This window comes from Osmerus eperlanus, chromosome 5 (genome assembly GCF_963692335.1).
Source record: "Osmerus eperlanus chromosome 5, fOsmEpe2.1, whole genome shotgun sequence".
In the NCBI taxonomy this organism is placed as follows: Eukaryota; Metazoa; Chordata; class Actinopteri; order Osmeriformes; family Osmeridae; genus Osmerus; species Osmerus eperlanus.
The window spans coordinates 17393066-17411426 of NC_085022.1; the positions used below are offsets into that span (position 1 = coordinate 17393066).

The 18361-nt window shown below is 40.2% G+C and overlaps 4 protein-coding genes across 5 annotated transcripts; 3 read left to right on the forward strand and 1 right to left on the reverse strand.

Moving 5' to 3' along the window:
- Positions 1 to 3174: 3174 nt before the first annotated feature.
- On the reverse strand, positions 3175 to 7651 carry LOC134020550 (cellular retinoic acid-binding protein 1). The gene is made up of 4 exons (XM_062460695.1): positions 7304 to 7651; positions 5813 to 5991; positions 3793 to 3906; positions 3175 to 3485 (listed from the first exon to the last, which is right to left on the reverse strand). The coding sequence occupies exons 1-4, from the start codon at positions 7371 to 7373 to the stop codon at positions 3435 to 3437; spliced, it is 414 nt and encodes a 137-aa protein (XP_062316679.1). The 5' UTR covers positions 7374 to 7651; the 3' UTR covers positions 3175 to 3434.
- Positions 7652 to 8801: 1150 nt separating this feature from the next.
- Positions 8802 to 13219, forward strand: LOC134020551 (ras-related and estrogen-regulated growth inhibitor-like protein). Its single transcript, XM_062460696.1, has 5 exons — positions 8802 to 8974; positions 10033 to 10089; positions 10334 to 10407; positions 11478 to 11626; positions 12077 to 13219. The coding sequence occupies exons 1-5, from the start codon at positions 8923 to 8925 to the stop codon at positions 12363 to 12365; spliced, it is 621 nt and encodes a 206-aa protein (XP_062316680.1). The 5' UTR covers positions 8802 to 8922; the 3' UTR covers positions 12366 to 13219.
- Positions 13220 to 13709: 490 nt separating this feature from the next.
- LOC134020552 (rhombotin-1-like) lies at positions 13710 to 16568 on the forward strand. Of its 2 annotated transcripts, none has more exons than XM_062460699.1 (4): positions 13710 to 14290; positions 14579 to 14765; positions 15604 to 15729; positions 15991 to 16568. In XM_062460699.1, the coding sequence occupies exons 2-4, from the start codon at positions 14632 to 14634 to the stop codon at positions 16094 to 16096; spliced, it is 366 nt and encodes a 121-aa protein (XP_062316683.1). In that variant the 5' UTR covers positions 13710 to 14290; positions 14579 to 14631; the 3' UTR covers positions 16097 to 16568. The 2 variants fall into 2 exon arrangements, with proteins under 2 accessions (XP_062316683.1, XP_062316681.1); XM_062460697.1 differs by having other exon boundaries at positions 13710 to 14239.
- Positions 16569 to 17012: 444 nt separating this feature from the next.
- Positions 17013 to 18068, forward strand: ric3b (RIC3 acetylcholine receptor chaperone b). The gene is made up of 2 exons (XM_062460823.1): positions 17013 to 17256; positions 17836 to 18068. The coding sequence occupies exons 1-2, from the start codon at positions 17139 to 17141 to the stop codon at positions 18066 to 18068; spliced, it is 351 nt and encodes a 116-aa protein (XP_062316807.1). The 5' UTR covers positions 17013 to 17138.
- Positions 18069 to 18361: the final 293 nt, after the last annotated feature.

Consider the following 18361-nt stretch of genomic DNA (forward strand, 5'->3'; position numbering starts at 1 on the left):
TAAGTCAACAGGTAAATGTGTAATTTTAAAAAGTATTAAACCCATTGTTCAAATCCAGTATAATAAGTAGTATATAAGTAAAGTGACGGGTGCTGGCAGCTGTGGAATGGAGTTGAAAGCTTTGTTCCTGGAGTGCCATGGGCAAGAGAGAACAGTCTACAGAAGTAAGTGTTTGTGGGGGTGGGTCAGACAGCCCAGACAGGGGTGGCAGACTGTCTACTGCTGATGGATGTTGAGCATGCGAACAACATGGTGGAATGGGGAAGAAGTTTCTCATGGTAGGTGGCATGTCAGATAACAGCCAGGGTGGGTAGTGTCTTCTGTGATGCAGAGGGCTCTGCTGCAGCAATGTGTGGTGGAGATTTGCTGATGTCTGGTGGCAATACTCTGATAATCCTGTGCCATGTCACGCTGCGATGCCAGCGACGCTCATAACCAGATTTTGATTGGGGAACGAACTGATTGTCCTGGTGGGAATGCAGCAGCTGATGCCGTTTCTGGGGAGGGGTCTATAAAGGTGTCGAGGGCTGTATAAACGCACAGTTTCTGTTGCCACGGCAGCCAAACAACTGTGTTGCCATAGGAAAGGGTTGTATTATTGCGGATTTGGCAAAAGTAGCCCCAGTTAGTCCATGCTCTATGTGCTTTTTCCTCTGCCTCATGAGACCAGATCTCAAGAGATTTAAGGGAGGGCACAGCGGTCTAAAGACCCTGCCTGTCGACTGTAAGCAGAAGCACGGAGGTGTGGCCTGTCCCATGGAAGAGAAATCAGGGATTTATCATGTGCTTCTGTTAATCACAATCAGCTATTTTCTTATTATCTGTTCATGTATTCTGTCTTGTTATTCATTCATGTATTATATGTGCGTTCCTACCATAACCTGCAGGTCTAAGATGTAGTATCTGCCTGATTGACAAACATCTGCTGGATGTATGTTATCTTGTTTCCCCCTGTCCCTCAGTCAGAGGTTGCTACTTCCACTGTGTGTCCTAATTGGTCATTTTTCTTGTTGATGTGTACAGTAATTCTCTCTCCAATCAGCTGGTTGCTTACTGTAATACTGTAATACCCAGAAGTGTAATGCATGCCCCCCTAATGGTAGCACTGTCTAGCACTGTCTGAGATTTTAGTAGCTCAACAGACTGCAGACTTTACAAAGTCAAGGTGGGTTGGGCTCAGGCTAATCTCATAAAGGGAAGTGCAGTTCCTCGTGGTCCTCTCCCTGTGTGGTTCCTTATTGCTGCAGATCAAATGAGAGTAGACAGGTGAGAGGCAAGAGCCCATTCTCTCCATGACCTAGTTATCAGCTAGCGCTAGAAGGGTCTTGACGAGGACCTGGACTGACACAGGTTCACTGAACCCTGTGTCTCCAACTGGTAAAAGTAATGAGTCATGTTGAAAAGTACAGTAGATAAATACAGTTGTTTTTATGTGTGTGTCGACCCATTTACTGTCAGCATAGAATTAACTGTGGGAAACTGTATATGGTATTTCAGTGTGTAGTGGAATGACATGAAAAAGTATCGTTATAGTGCATTCAACAGATATACATTTCTCCTCAATGCACTTGGGCTGGGGCCCCCATTCCGAACACAATAGGAGGATTACATGTCTAGCAATTGCATAACCCTTCTGAATATACATTAATGAAAATGATGTATTCATTCAAGCAGAGATTATGCAAAAAAGTATGTAATGGGGAAAATCTACCGCTGAGCAATACATCTCCTGTCTGAATGCTCATGCACACTCACCTTCCAACAACAGTTCTTTTATTTTCCATATTCATAACCTCTTGTTGCCTAATATTTTGTATTTACCTCAGTTTTAGATGAGAGTCAGCTTTTTGCTTGACAGATCAGTGTACTAGAAGTTGTCGATTCACACTCTTATCAGGGTTTCCATGTGGTTTTGCAAATCCTTGAGAAGGTGATTTTTATATATTTTTTCTGTTTTGAGATCATCGTGGAATAATACTGTTCATCGCTGACATCATAGCAAGATAATTGTAGGAGCAGGTTATGCACATCTTCAAAAACAGTGTGATGAACTAAAATAGTAAGTAGCTAAGAAACATTGCCCCATTCGGCCATGTGCGAGGGTAACAAACAATTAATTGTTTGTTACAGCAACAAACAATTAATTGTTTGTTACAGAGTTACAGTTAGTCATTAAATTTACATCACAGCAGGCTTGCATCTCAGCCCATTTCCCAATATATTGAGGTGCGCTCAGGAAGAAACAAATTATTTCCTCTGATATGACCTTCATGCTTCAGAGACACTTTGTTAGTACCACTGTGCGTGTTTGATTTTGTTGTCTAATAATTATAATCCCAGAACCTGAACTTAAAGTGAAATTTTTGCAGTGGAGATGGACAATAGTTTCTTCCAAAGATACCAGTTATTTTACTGTTCTTGCTAGGCAGAATAGAAAAAAGAAGACCAGTTTATCCCTGGCAGCTGTAAAAAGTTTTAGTTTTTTATATTCTGGGACACAAAAGTCCTTTTCAGGCAGTTGCATCCTTTGTGCACATCTCGTCTGTTGTCACTGGATGACAGAGATTTTTAAAATTGTACTCGGAACTTGAGAAATGCAAGGGGGGGGGGGGGGGGGGTATCTTTCAAACAATCATTTTCTCCTATTAGTCTCATTGGAATACGTTTTTGGGGCCAAACTGGTACAACTAATAATCAACTTTTGTTAATTTTTTTCCCACACCTCACCTGATCCACGTATTGGGACTTCATTCAAACTTGCAGAATAGTCATAAAACTAACATGTTGGTGTTCATGTAGAAGGCTTTCCTTCTCATTGTGGCTATTTTAATTTGTTTATAATTGTGAGCAATAATTGTTAGGTAATTGTTCTAAATGCCATTCTATTGTATTTGATATTTCCTAATGCCACAGCTTACATTTTATTTCTAGGCCTCAATTCTCCCATAAATTAGGGAATAGCCTATCCAGCACGATATTTCTACTGCAAAACAGTTTGGACAAATCACTGTGTACCTGACTTAATCTGACATCTTTGAAACATTGTCTGAAAATGTAGCATGCCTTCCTTATTCTGTCTCTAAGGTCACTGTAAAACTTCATAAAGACAAAACAACATGTACAATTAGATTGTGAAAAAATTAATAAAAAATCTGATCCACCACATAGTACTTTATCAGATTTTATTTTCATTTGAATTTGTCTAAACATATACCTAACAAACATTTGTTTTTGTTATTATCAAGTTGCAGGTATGAACCAAAAATCACATTTGTTGTTGAACTGTAATAAACTTCACCAGACAAAATTACAGTAATAATGTTGTTGCATTGTGATTATGCAGCTCATTGCTACTTTTACATAAATAGGGTCGTTTGACCGGGGTGTTTAGGTGTCTGGTTTGCCTTTCCTGCCCAGCTGACACTGAAGAAGCTTCATTCTCTTATATAGATCCGTGTACATTTCACGTCATCTGCTGCGAAGATCTGAGGGGAAAACACAGATTTTCATACTTAAACGAAAATATAACTTAAAACTCTTATCAACAAATGTCGTCTAGCACAAAGCTATGACACTTGTCAGAGATTTGTGACTATGAGGGTCTACTGTACGTGAGGAATACAAGGTGTTGCGTGAGAGCGTGTGAAATGGTTAAAATGTGTGAGAATCGAAAGCGTGAGACTTGAGAGCCCTGATCACCATCATAAATGGGCCAGATCTTATATCAATTCCAAATAGGCCTTCAAAATTGTAGAATGTTGCCCTCTCCTAAGTGTTCACTACTGTTCTCACCAATATGAGCTCATCGCCGTTCAATTCTCTTGTCCAGTATGTCTTGGGTCCATCTCCTTCCACAATGGTTTGCTTGCAGTATATCTTATTCTCTGTTTCCCAGGTAGCAACACTCTGTTGAAAGAGGGGTGAGAAGGCAGAATTATTTCTGTCAAGTAAATACAGATGTTTAACATTTAATATGCTGCAATGTACTACGGTACCGTACGTACCACAAGCTAATGTACCGTAATGTGCTCTTTGGCTGAAGTACTGATGTGCTTTCATATGTCAGCCTCAAGGGGGAGTAATGCTGCATTCATGTTTTCATTGGAATATTGATAAGATATCTGGGTGTAAAACTTGACTGCAATCATTGACACAGTTGGTTAAAGATGATCTGAAATTAGCCCATAAATGGTTCCATAACTTTGTTTGATGACAAAGAAGTGATTTCTGTTGCCCCTACTGTTAACCTTGCTCTATTAAAACTATAGATGGGTGACAAACTAAAGGACAAAAACAATTGAGTCTTAGGAAACTGTTAGGCCTTGGAACACCATTCTTCCAAAACGTGTTCCCTCCTTTGGATTTGGACAATAGCGGTGGACAATATTGTTAGTCTAGGTTGGTCCAATAAAAAAAAAAAAATCACCTTTGTAAGCATGTTGACGTAAGTAAAAAATTTGGAGGAATATATTTGGTTACCTTCATAAAAACCATCCCATGTTGTGTATAGACTTGCATCCTAACAATTCTTGACCATGGTGATGTAATCTATACAAATACTGCTGCTACTACTGTTAAGATTTTGGATGTGATGTGCTCTCTGCTTTAGCAGAACTGCCTTTCAACATCCTGTTTGATGTTCCTCCAAGCAGACTGACATGGTTCATAGTCTCTGAGACCTCAATGGTAATCAACATATCAAAAGTGGGTGAAGCAATCAAACCCTGCTGAGTTGTTGGCCCAACAGAGACTATCCAGAACCGTAGAGTACAGATCTGAGCTAGGCTTTTCTCAAACTCTCACTGCCCCTTTCTAACACACCAAAAGGCACAGAAAGTTGATTAGCCACGGCCCCGTTCTCCACGATCATTAGTCTCTGGCACTGACTACAAGGATTTGCTTTCATTCTCTCCCTCCACTCTTCTCTTTTTTATCTACTTTCTCCCTTCCTCTCCAAGTCAACTTTCGAACAATTCTCAATTTTCTCTCCACCCCCACCCTCTCCCAATACATTTGTTCTTGTATTGTTTATAAAGGCTTGCATCGTGTCAAACATACCCTGGGCTCTTTCACGTCCTTGAAATGCAGGGATGCGCCACAAACAAAAAACAATTTTGAGGTCAAACATATTGACAATTGGAAATAAGCTTTCTAACAAGCACTTTTAAATCTCCCTTTTTCACTTTGATACCCCAAGAGAGATGACACCCTTCCTGGATTCTCCTTATCAATCCCTGGCTAAACAGGACAGGCTCTGGAAGTGAGAAAGGCTCTCTGATCTATTCAAATCCCCTGATTAAAGAGAGCTTTTAACCTTGTGCCAGTGTGAACCATAATCATCTCTGCCAGTGACAGATCAGTATGTAATCCCTTTAACCATAGGGCAGGCCATTCAGGCCATTCACTCCTCCATTCAAAAACACAAACCCGCCCCTCTCTAGTAGGCCCTCCAGTACAAGCCAGTTAATCAGGGCTGAATATGAGACTATTTGAGATCACTATTCTATTATGTTTTGGTGCAGCTGTGATCAAATGTCAGGGGTCCAATACTGGGGAGGAGTCTTGCAAATGCTTGTTTCTACTTTTTTATGTCTTCCAAAACTCTAAAATCAGCAACTATTATAAAAACATATTTATAAATATATATTCAAAATACTAATCAGATTACAATTTTGTGACTGCACGTAACATACTTGTTTCTGCATACCAATAAATTGACCAATTTACTCAGTTTAGATCAAATCAAACCGAGTGGAATGCCCTGGTCATTCACCACCTCCTCGATCTCCATCATGTTGCCTACAAACACTACCTTGCATTTCCTGCCATCAACAGTCTCCTCATCAAATTCCTTGCCGATGTGGAAATTGATCTCCGTTGTGCGCACGCTGGTAGAGGTCTTTATGTAGAACTGCTCCCCAGTCTGGCGGATCTCTACGTGGGGCTTGGACGCCGCAGCGCCAGCCACCTTACGCAGCATGGCATTCACACCTAGACAGGAGTATGAAGAAAGGGAAGTCAGAAAGAGACGTGGTTAATCGAATAATTAAAATGACTTACTACACATTGAGAAAAGTATTTTATTACACTCTGAATTGTTTGGGAAATATTCAGTAGCAATATTTCATCTTATTCCCCTTGCTATTGAATGACTTGGACAGCACTCTATTTGGCAGTTCAAATCGAATATATCTAGGTCAGTCACCTGTAATTTTGTGTTGTGCAAACTCCAATAACACTGACCTCACAGTTTACAAGGGGAATGTATTGAACTTTAGATGTGGTTAACAAGGGCATGATTGGAGGAGTTTCATTTTATCATTTCGTCTTGAACATGAAAATGAGACAGCTCACATGAACATTTGGCAGGGACTATTCATGAATGTATACATTGAAACAAACAGTATATATTCAGTATCTACGGTATATAATGTACGTATTTGTGTATATGCATAAATGTTGTATATCAAGACAATGTTAAATTATGAAAATATATTTACTGGCATTTAATGCAGATTGATTGATTAATTAATAGTACACATTCTTTATGAATTCCTCAATTAAACTTACATTCATAAATTTGGTTACATCACATACCTATCATCTTAATCAGAATGTCTTGATAAAGGTCAAATGTTTACCATTAGGTTCTCTTGAAACTACTCACTTTAACCCTTTTCATATGAAAATCTAAGAAGAATTAATTGATAATAATGAATAACTACAACAAAAAAAGAATTAGGTCACTTCATGAATCTACTCAAAGTCATACAATAGCAACACATGTACATTCAGCGCCCATGGTTATTCTTGTGGTGAACAACAATAAGTGAAATGAAAAGCCTGGGTCCTTAAATTCCTTAATGTGTCTATTGTAGTCCATACATGGCCATAACCCGCACACAACATAATCAAGTGACCCACTTCTCCTTCATCATTGCATCCCAGTAATGAGTAAAGACTAAAAGAGAAAAAGAACAAAAGATGGGACATGAGTATTCTATCGGGGTCTACACACCCTGTCTGGCGTTGCCCATGTCTGCCCCAGTTAAAAGCTTTACATGAACAATATTATCAGCCACATGCAGGTCAGTATACTGTTCTTATAACAAAACCATGTCCGTTACATTTTCAAAAATGTTCAGTGCGTCTTTTCAAGACCAGATCATTTTTTTAAAGATATTTCAGTGTACATGATGGATATTCAAACTGATGCAGGCATAACTCGTTGTGCATGGTACTGGAAACCAAATTAAGGAAGGGAAAAGATAGTCAGAAAGAGAGGACAAAATAAGGGGCTTACCAAGAGCTTTGAGAAGTTCATCAAAATGCTCACTGCTCTTCATCTTCCAGGTGCCAGTAAAGTTGGACATGTCAGCATAAGCTGAGAGGGTCTGTGCCTGTAAAATAACCTTTTTCTTGCCGTGCTCTCTTCTTTCTCAACCGCCTAAATGTCCTCCTCACTCTCTCTATTTCGGACTCCCTGTAGCTAGAGGCCGCCTCTCTACAACAACTGAAAGCAAGTGTATCTCCTTTTCGTTCACCCCTGTGTTCTTAGACTTTTATTTTTTAGTAACACCCTTCGTCTAGGATGTGTCTTTCTCAGCGTGTCTCTGTGTCTGTCTGCGTTGACCTGGTCTCTGCCACTAATTGGAGTTGCTGTGTCTGATCTGACTCTCACCCTCCCCCTAGCTGCTCTGTCATACAACTGCAACAATATATCACTAACATTATTCCCAGAAATATGAATGCACGCCAACCACAATAACCATTATAATATTAACAATACTTCTTTTATAATAATAAAGTATAGCACTTGAAAGTTTAAACATTCTGCTTTATATTACATGCCTATATCTCTGACCTATGAAATTCGTGAATCTCGTTAGATAATATTGAATTGATATACCTAAACTATACTCCAACAAACAAACTTTGACAGTGTTGTCTTTGCACTATGGCATGTGGGACATCATCATTTAATAATGTGCCTGCTCTAAATTAATTTTGACGGCAGGTGCCACCGGCAGGTGCCAGTGCCACTGCGACATATTTAAAACTTTTAGTTGTAGCATATTGACACACACACACACACGTTAAGTGAAAACAAATACCAGAAAATCGAAATGACATTCAGCAAACCACTAGATGTCACTGTGCGCTCCATGTTTTATGCCTGAAGCTTTGGATCTTTTCACATTGGGAAGAAAGCCCCAAAGTACCTAAAGGTTTCAGGACAGCCAGGAAAGCTTTCTGGCATGTGTAGGCTACTATAAAATGTGACTGGATCCAGTAGGACATCTGGGTAGTTTTGGCATAGCCAACTGTATAATCCCAAACGCACCGTGTACTGTATTATATTATATATATATGACTAAATGACTAAATGTAAATATATAATATATACTGTTTCTGATGCAGATCCAAGCACAGAATAAAGTATCAAAATGAAAAATTAAGCATGGCCAATTTGTTGTTCCTTATGGTTTGGGATCAGACCCTCAACCTTCTGAACTTTGACTCAGTGCTATGACTAAAAAAGTGCTATAAAAGTGCATATTACTGTAGGCTGGGGGACTCCCCAGAGAGAGAAAAGTAGAAATAAGAGGGCAGTTGAAAGAGGGACAGAGGGACAGAGAAAGAGAGAGAGGGTGAGACAGGGAGAAAGAAAGAGAGAGAGAGAGAGAGAGAGAGAGAGAGAGAGAGAGAGAGAGAGAGAGAGAGAGAGAGAGAGAGAGAGAGAGAGAGAGAGAGAGAGAGAGAGGGGGGGGGGGGAAAGAGCTAGCAAGCTTGCAAGCGAGTCCGAGGCTGACTTTAAAAAGAGAAGCAGCAATTCTTCGCAGACCAAAAGCATGTTATTAATGTGAGGGTCAGGCACCAGACACAACACAGACAGACCTGAAAGAGACCAGAGGAGATACTATGAATGACATCAAACTGGCCCTGCTGGGCAGCAAAGGAGCTGGCAAATCAGGTGAGAGATTCACCAGACTTTACGTGTAATGTAATGTAAGATGGAGAAATCCGCTGGGTGAGAGTAGGGGGGGATCTTCATGGATCCTTTTGTGGGGGTTGTGATGTGTTGGTATACTGAGGAGATTAAAGAGTATTTAACTTTCTTTTTTTTAAGTCAGTAGAAAGTAAAAGTAGAGGCCACAACCAATACCTTAACTTGTTTGACACATGGCTTGAAATACATGAGTCTCCCAAGATGAATGTGTGGTGTTTGTGAACACATACTGCAGACTAAAGTAGACGCTTTGGTGATACTAATATACAACAACAATGCATTTTGAAACAGAGAGAACTACATACAAAAACAATCCTATGAGTGACTAATTTGTTTCCTCTCTGTATCTGGACAAGTCAGTACATGAGGGAGATCATAAAAAGTGACCGCATGGTGTCCTGTTGAATAGGTATTCAGAGACCAAGATTGTTGAGACAGAGCCCTGATGCATGTGTTCAATAAAACAGTGGGACATCCCTATTTCGTGCCAGACAGAACAGAGTGCAGGGTGGTTTCTGTGGAGATGTGTAAACATGCAGACACATACACACACACAAACGTACACACGTACACAAAAGCATAACAGACACATGAAACAAGAACAAGAAATCAATCTATTTCAATTCCTTGACTTTCAACATATCTTTTTACATGTTACAAAAAGCCTATGCAGTTGTCACACTGTGTGATGACATCCCAGTCTTCTACTGAGATTGAAAGCTGTGACCGCACAGGCCCATAACTCCAGCCTTAAACTGCACACACAGAGAGGATAGTGTGCTCACGGCCTAGAAGTTAAAGAGAGCAGAAATTACCGCTTTGGTTGCCAAATATGCAAACATCCCTCATTTGTTAAACCATTCAGCCCTTTCATGCATGGGTACAGTTTCACTCCTCCATCCTGTAAAATGTGGCACCCCTAACCCTTCTGTCTGCGGGATCATGTGATACCTATTTTAGCATGTTAACTTCTGAATGATGTGTATACTAAAGTGACGTTTTTTTGCCCCATTTTCCTCTAGCTGTCTTAGTAAGGTTCCTGACAAAGCGCTTCATCGGAGAGTATGCCTCAAATGCCAGTAGGTGCTTTTTTTTGCCAACCTTAGAGGCAGGGTAGGTAGTCGCCTGACAGGGGGGACTGACTTCAACTCATTGAGTATGCCCACCATCTGGGAAAAGAAACTGTAATGGGATCTGTTTGTTCTTGTCATGATGCCCCGTCATCTAGAGTCTCTTGTTGGTTAACAAATATGCAAACTATTAGACACAAATGACTCATGTTCTCACAGTTACCCAATTGACTGTTTTCTTTGTATTTTATAGACTCCTTGTACCACAAAAGACTTTCTGTCGATGGCAGACAGTTGAACCTGGAGATGTATGACCCATGCTCCCAGGTACAATTCCTATGTGCAAAAGAGTGACTAATTAACAAAACAAGAATAGACTTACTTTGGCATTCTGACTTAAATGCATGGTAAGGCAGTGTTGACCAGGTGAAGTTGTTACATGGCTTAGTTCCAAGCCTTGTAATTCCTCCATTCGGAGGGCACAATCATGTGATTTACTGCGTACACGCTCAGTAGAGAAACTGAGAATAGCTAAAAAGTGTTATAATTATACCAAGTCTCTCCTAATGTTAGTATTTACATTACTTTTATACGATTTTAAACTGTAGTTTAGCTCTTTGTGCACCTAAAAGGGCTGGAAATTGTGTATGGCATAAGTCTAAATGCACAGTACATACAGGTGGTTCAAATGCACTACATCACTCAAGATCACTGGATGATAGAATAAATGACTATGCCTGGACATTAATTCTTCCACCTGGCTCATCTCATGTCCCAGACAAGCAGAAAGAGGGTTGGGTGGAATACACTGCTGTGATGCCCACTACCCCATTCATAACTCACTTAAAGTTGGGGATTTGAATAGATTCAAGTGTATCCTGAGTGATTTGTGCCAATAAGTCTGCATTTGAAGGAGAGAGCTATATAACCTGATTGATGCATAGCCGAGAAGGGCAGAGACCTGAGAAGGCTTTATTGCCAAGTTCGGCTTTATTAGAAACCCTACGGCCAAGAAGAAAAGGCTTTGGAATTGTTTTTCTCCACAGTGCTTAATATAAATCAGGACCTTAAAGGAAGGCTACGGTGAATGCTTTCACCTCTGTCCTTTACAGTGGCCTGTTCGTAAAATAAAGAAGAACAGAGCCTAAAGAATGTTTTTTTTTTGTTTTTTTTAAGGCACTTGTTTCCAAGAGTTCCAAAATGTGCTATGGCCCATGGTCTTTTTTTGAGAATTATATTGAGGCAGGAGAGTCTCGTGGTGGCTTTTTCATGTCTCTCTGAAGCAGAATTAAACCAAAAGACAATTGTAAAAATGGCAGGGGGCAAGGTATAGTCAACCAATGATCTTGAGCCACTACCTATGACTGCTAACATGTGCTACCTGTGGTGTGACTCAGAGCACAGAGGCCAGGTGTGTCCTGGAAAAGCCGGTGGACTGGGCTGATGGCTTTATGGTGGTCTACAATATCAATGACCGAAATTCTTTTATCAACGCCAAGAACATCCTGGGGCAGATAAAAGACGTACACGTGGAGAACAGTTGGGGGTGAGTGCTCGTCTGATCAAAATTTGAGTTTTATTTCAATAATAAATATACCCGGGATTCAAAGTCAAGGTTTGTGGTGAACATGGATTCTGGAAAAAATATTGACTGGGGTTCAAAACCCCAAGGCTTGCTTGGATTAATTAGGTAGCTTGATGAACTCAACCCAAAACAATCCTTTTCTGTATGCCATAACATAAAAAGATTCCAAAACAAGTTCTCATGCCGTGGAATATTTTATAGGGATGTGATGTGATCCTACTAAACAGCTGCCATACAGTCTCTTGCCAGTTTGTCTGGAGCGCTCTGCCAGTTAATGAAAGCCCATGTTCTCCATGATACCTATAGACAAACTATCAACTGCAGCTGGTAGGTTTGAATTAGCTTTATAGTCAATTTGGTATTTCTGGAGATTACCATGTTAAGCTGGTAAACTGTCCCCTTCTCAATCAGAGAGGTGGATGTGCCAGTGTGCCTGGTGGGAAACAAGCAGGACTTGTGCCATGCCAGACAAGTGTACGAGGAGGAGGGACAATGCCTGGCGCAGGAGAACCACTGCTACTTCCAAGAGGTGTCTGCAGCTGAGAGCTACCAAGACATCGTCAACCTTTTTACTGGCCTCATTCGCAGGGTAATGGTGCACCACAAATACCGTGCTGCTGACCGGCGCCACTACAGCGGCTCCAAGTCTATGGCCAAGCTCATCAACAATGTCTTTGGAAAAAGAAGGAAGTCTGTGTAGCATCAGAGACTGTGACTGACTGACAGTTAGACTGTCAAGCAATCAGCTTGGTAAGTGAGGGTAATAAAGTCAAAACGTGTAGCGGGACCTACGTAGATTTGTTTTCTTTCTAGCTGTATATGGTAAAGCTCACATAGACCTTTATTTTTTTAATGTGATAATAAGTTGAAATATGAGCATCCCATACAAATAATCACACCAAAAATTGGTTAGTCGAAGCTAAATATAAGCACGTGGAATACACATATATGTTTTTCCTATCTCCTTGGTATCGTTGTAGCATTGATTAGAGTATTCAGGAGAGTCATGTTTGCATGAAACCACAATCACTTTTGAAATAGTAATGCCACTTTCTATTTATGCCGTGTAAACACAATTTACGTTTGTAAATGCAGTACAAAAGTGATCTGTTCCAGAGGAAATAAAGTCAAATCTGATCACCTTAAAATGTTCTGTTTTAGAACATGACCTAGAGACTAAAATCTGACATTGGATATATATTACAATTAGATTTTTTGACAAACGTCACCCTATTGCCCCACTAGATGTCCCCAGATGTCTAAGTCTTCCACACAATGGGAAAAGCTGATAAGTTCCTTGTTGTTTGTCACTGACCGCATGTCTCAACATCTCATTACAACTCAAGACGTTAGAAACCCATATCTATAATCAAAAGACAAAGTATCTTCTGTTTCAGAACCATTGAGCACAATAAAACAATGAATTTCAATGGTAATGTTATTGTCAACTATGGTTAAGGAGGTGTGGAAAGCCCTACCAACATACAATCTATCCTAAATGACAAAACTGAAAAGCACTCCAAGTGAAAATAAACTTCTTGCTACACGACACATGCAAGACTCAGACACCTTCATGTCAAGCCTTGAAATAAGAACACAACTTGACTCATCAGCAAATGAGAAAGAAAGCTACCAATTTCATCAGACACAAACCACAGGTATCTTCCAATGTAAACTTGGATCTAAAGCAACATAAAGCTTACATGTATTTAATTAGCATCAATAAATAAACTAATTGACAGCCATGTGTTACAAATAAATGCATGTCATGTCAGGTAAGCAATATGTCATGCTTGTCATAGTAGGCGTAATTCACATATTAAAGGGAGATAATGCATAGTAAAGTATTTGGGTAAGTAGATAAGTATAATTTAAAGAAATGGTCTGAGCTTTGTAGCTGAGCCTGGTGATTTGGGGAAAATAGTCTATAGTGTGATGAAGAGGGGGTTGCAGTGGTTGGGTTGAACGCAAAATATATACACACCCACACACACAAACACACACGTACGCACTCACCCACACACACACATCTCACACATGACAAGAGTACCAGAGGATAATTGCTGCGGTTGGAGTTCAATAAGTTCATTCTAAAAGACCCCAGGAACAGACCGAGTGGAGTGTGACTATTGAATAATTGATTCAAAGAAGGGAGGTGCCACTCATCAGACCGGAGCATGATGACTTTGTAGAATGAACATAGTGTTAGGCACCGTTGACAGTTTTACGGTGCATTTTTGCCAGACTTTCAACACTACAGTACACACAAAAGGCGGGACCACGCTTCACTGGCATACAAGGCAAGCAAAAGGACAACCAACTGATCATTTTTAAGCACGCGAGGTTTGATCAATTTAGTTTGAAAACGCTGGGAGAGAGAAAGTAATTATGGATATATGGTGGTTTACAAGGGTTCCAAATAAGTCAACATTAAAAACCATATGAAGTTAATAACAACCTTAAAAATTCGGCTTTGCGTTCCAGCGTCAAGAAGAGAAGTGTTCGAACTGCGTTAAGGTCTCGTCGAATAGGATTGTTTTATATCCAGAACGATGGTATTGGACAACGAGGACAGTGAGTGCTCGAATAGCTTTTTCTTCAATTCTGTCCACTGAATGGCATGAGGTATGAGTCTAACGTTGTAACGTTATGTTGTTGGACTTAATGAAAAGTATACCAAACTTAATCAGCTCTTGTATTTATAGAACACAAAAACATGAGTACAGAATAGGTTTACTTTGATTTCAGGGTAATACCACATTGCTTGGGACAGCTGATAATTACTGGCCATTGGCAATCATCTTCTGCATTAAGCCTCAGAAAATGTTTGGGCCAAAGATTAGACATCTGTGTGCCTGCCCCACTATGGTCCTCTGTGTTTTCCAGTAATACAAGTAATGTATTTTAATGCAGATGGAAAGCCTAAGGGCTGTGCCGGCTGCAAGAGGGGGATCAAGGACCGCTTCATGCTCCAGGCTATAGGCAGATACTGGCATGAAGACTGTCTCAAGTGTGCCTGCTGTGACTGTCGCCTGGGTGAGGAAGGCTCCACTCTCTACACAAAAGCCAACCTGATCCTCTGCCGGCGAGATTACCTCAGGTACGATTAAGAGGAACCCCCATGTCCCAATCCCCAATATGCTCTCTAAACGCATTCAACAGAGATTTCTATTTGTTATTGGGGGCTATTCACTCATTACTTTTCACACAAGACCTAGTAGTTGCATTGAGATGTTGTATCATATCAGTTGGCTAACATGGAGATATGGTCTCGCTGACAATTCAATCTGCTTAATGTTTTCTCCACACTACTACACCCATGTGCAAGTCTTGTGTTAAAATCCAGCTGGATTTGGTTGAGACTAAGTCTCTCATTAGCTGCACTGGTTTAGAGGGGGAAAACCCTTTTGACAGTTTAATTGGTTAAATTGCCTCCTGTTTTCCTCATCATCATAACCTTCAGGCTGAAAGCCTTTGAAGAGAGGGATTAAAACCATGTGATTTATTTTAATTGGACCATTAGTAAAGAATTAGCATCAGGCTCGTAGCCTCCTTAAGCAGAAACACCAGACACATACCAAGGCTGGTCAGAACATTCTGTACGTTACGGCTTGCTTGCTTTTATGCTCTTGTTTGTTACGTGTTAATGACAATGTCATTTGTCATCAGAAATCCTGATTTACTCTTGGTCAAAGTCTGATCTCCCTTGCACAAATCTCATCCATGTCAAGACTTAAGTAGGCTAGATAGTGCTCACCATACATTTGCATGGTTTATACAGAAACTCTACTAAAACATCAAATGTTGTATCTTAAGTTCACCAAGGTTTCTTGTATTTTATGTTTTACTTAAGGCAAACAAGGGGTACTTGTATAGCACCTGACCCACTGCTCTCTCTATCTCTCTCTCTATCTCTCTCCCTCTCTCTCTCTCTCAAGGCTCTTTGGCTTGACAGGGAACTGTGCAGCATGCAGTAAGCTGATCCCTGCCTTTGAGATGGTGATGAGAGCCAAGGAGAATGTCTACCATTTAGACTGCTTTGCCTGCCAGCTCTGCCGCCAGAGGTAAGATTAGGCAGAGCAATTAGCTGATTGAAATCGATTATTTTCACTTCTGACGTAGCAAGGAGCTACAGTAGCTCAATTTTTGCCCTGAACAAGCAACTAGGCTACATATACTTTACTTTCAACCCATGGATCGACAACAATGGCCTATGTTTTGTCTTCAGTGTTTTCACAGAATCACAATACTCAACCTAACCAAGACTGGACATATTTGTAACTGATTCATTACATTTAGAAGCCCTTGTGTTTTCCCTTTTACAGATTTTGTGTGGGGGACAAGTTTTTCTTCAAGGACAACATGATACTTTGCCAGCTGGACTATGAAGGAGGGAATTGGAAAGGAAACGATGAGAAACAAGTTCAGTGAATGCTTCTGCTCTCTGCTGGTCAGATACCAGGCTCATCTCAATGAACCTATGTTCAGCGTTAGTGCTAAAATGCACAGAAAAGCCACAGATATACAGCAATTTATATTGCTGTTTTCAGACTCTGGACTCCATGCTCCGTGAAGTGAATTGCTAAGATGTATCATTGTGTTCAATATCTGTACAAATGTCTGTTATTTTTTTACTTTATAGAAGTTGATGGATTGAGTAGAGTTGACTCTTAACTGGATGAAATAGACTCTGAATTGATCTAACAATTTATTTTGATGATAATGAAAAGTATGTGTGAAATCTGGTGGGTGCAAAAACCCTGTAGTTTGCCTATTGGCAACTGAAAGAGAGACTGGACCACTGCCTGCTGAATTACATTTACTTACTGAGTGAGAATAAAGAATATTGCACAGGAAACACTTTTTTTCACATACTTTTGCCAACTTTGGTAGTTAATTCTAACTCTGACAGTATTGCATAGCAGCTGTTTTACTGAGCTTGTCTGAAGAAATGGAAAAAAACACCCTGTACTCCACTCCTTATGTCTTAACCTCAGCTAGCAAACCTTAATTGAAGTGGCCAAAAACAAAGCTGCAAGTCCACAGCTCATCTGGGTTTAATCTAATGGCAACCGTCAACTTGATCAGGATTTGATACATCACTTGATACCTGAGACTAGCATAAACGTCCCAAAAACCATAGTAAAGGGGCTGAACGCAGTAATTTATTTCCAATTGAGTACAAATACATGTGAAATGGTGGTTTTCTATGCAATCCGATCAAACATTGAAAAGGAAACTTCATTAAAACCAAAGAACATAATTATTTTGCAGCGTTGTGCATTAGTGCAGTGTCATCTACTGGTACTGTACTGAAATAGAAACTGCACTTCCGTTTTCAGTTTCAGTGAACAAGGAAGTGCCTACAAGGGTGACGCGCACATCATCCACCTGACATCGTTTCATATGGAATAACATATTTTAGTTGTTGGTATTTTACGGTTGTCTGTCAAGGATATTTTATGCATAAAAAATGTCGATGTCAACATTTCAGAAAGTGACGCTGGCGACTTGTCTCGTGCTATGCGTTGCTTTACTTCTTCCTAAAATGCTGTTGTCCCGTGGGAAGAAGGATGCTGCACACACTGAAGGTATTGTTTTGCCTGTCTTTTCTAACTATTGCAATTTGTTAAATAACTAGCCATGGACGCTTTCATTTGTTAATGTTGTATAGGATGTTGTTATTGCACTGTCCTATCGTCAGCATTTGGGGTGATGTTACTGCTGCGCGGTGGATGTTTTTTTATATCTAGTCCCGGATTATCAGATGGACCGACTGTAGCCTATGAAATATGTGTATTTTGCTTTGGATAAAACAATAAGCTAAATGAATAAAAGGAAATGTTCCTTCCCCATCTTAACCATAGATTATTGCGTCGTCGTCGAGTTTAATTGTCTGGTCCTTGCAGTAAACGTACATTCCTGTTGAAGGCGCTCGCATCAAAGCCTCACCTTTTATATCACATAACAGCATTTTAAATGCAACACATGGCTTTCTGTAGTAGCATATTATATCATATTTAAATTGTATGCATATCATGAAGCCAATCAGTCATTGCAGTAGTTGATTTATCCACTGTTTTGTTTATAAAACTTTAGACAATGGGAATCAATGGAAGTAATTCATGTGTATGGCAACTACTCAGTTAATCATGTCAATATCCTGTTAGGTAGTCCAGGACGCTTTCCACCAATGGTGCATCGGCAAATGGCTCCGGACAGCCAAGGACAGAGCACTTTGGGGTCCCAGTTCTCCAGGAGCCACAACACTGAGGCCGTAGCTAGGGCTAAGGGAGGAGGCACAGGTGCAGGAACTGGAGGGAAATCCAACCTGGCTGGACAGATTATACCAATCTACGGGTTTGGTATTTTGATGTACATTCTCTACATATTATTCAAGTGAGAATATGGATAAGGGGGATGCATGCTTGTGCAGACAGATTTAAATGTGGTTGTTGTACATGGATAAACAGTATGCATGTACTATTGAGTCGGAGGAATAATTTGTATTACATCTCTGTGGAATGTGCATACTTTAACTCAGAGACAAAGACTAATATTTTCACAATTATTGAAGCAAAATTATCTCTCTCTCTCTCTCTCTCTCTCTCCCTCTCTCTCTCTCTCTCTCTCTCTCTCTCTCTCTCTCTCTCTCTCTCTCTCTCAGATTACATCAAAGGGGAACACCAAACCGAA

Excerpts from the sequence above, each read along its gene's own strand:
- LOC134020551 (XM_062460696.1), top strand. The coding sequence starts at position 8,923 with ATGAATGACATCAAACTGGCCCTGCTGGGCAGCAAAGGAGCTGGCAAA. Across the intron at positions 10,090-10,333 it reads AGAGTATGCCTCAAATGCCA|ACTCCTTGTACCACAAAAGA; the intron begins GTAGGTGCTTTT and ends TGTATTTTATAG. Across the intron at positions 10,408-11,477 it reads TGTATGACCCATGCTCCCAG|AGCACAGAGGCCAGGTGTGT; the intron begins GTACAATTCCTA and ends GGTGTGACTCAG.
- ric3b (XM_062460823.1), top strand. The coding sequence starts at position 17,139 with ATGTCGATGTCAACATTTCAGAAAGTGACGCTGGCGACTTGTCTCGTG. Across the intron at positions 17,257-17,835 it reads GGATGCTGCACACACTGAAG|GTAGTCCAGGACGCTTTCCA; the intron begins GTATTGTTTTGC and ends ATATCCTGTTAG.
- LOC134020552 (XM_062460697.1), top strand. The coding sequence starts at position 14,218 with ATGGTATTGGACAACGAGGACA. Across the intron at positions 14,240-14,578 it reads GGTATTGGACAACGAGGACA|ATGGAAAGCCTAAGGGCTGT; the intron begins GTGAGTGCTCGA and ends ATTTTAATGCAG. Across the intron at positions 15,730-15,990 it reads TGCCAGCTCTGCCGCCAGAG|ATTTTGTGTGGGGGACAAGT; the intron begins GTAAGATTAGGC and ends TCCCTTTTACAG.
- LOC134020550 (XM_062460695.1), bottom strand. The coding sequence starts at position 7,373 with ATGTCCAACTTTACTGGCACCTGGAAGATGAAGAGCAGTGAGCATTTT. Across the intron at positions 3,907-5,812 it reads TTGATGGCAGGAAATGCAAG|AGTGTTGCTACCTGGGAAAC; the intron begins GTAGTGTTTGTA and ends CTCTTTCAACAG. Across the intron at positions 3,486-3,792 it reads ACGGCGATGAGCTCATATTG|ATCTTCGCAGCAGATGACGT; the intron begins GTGAGAACAGTA and ends TTTTCCCCTCAG.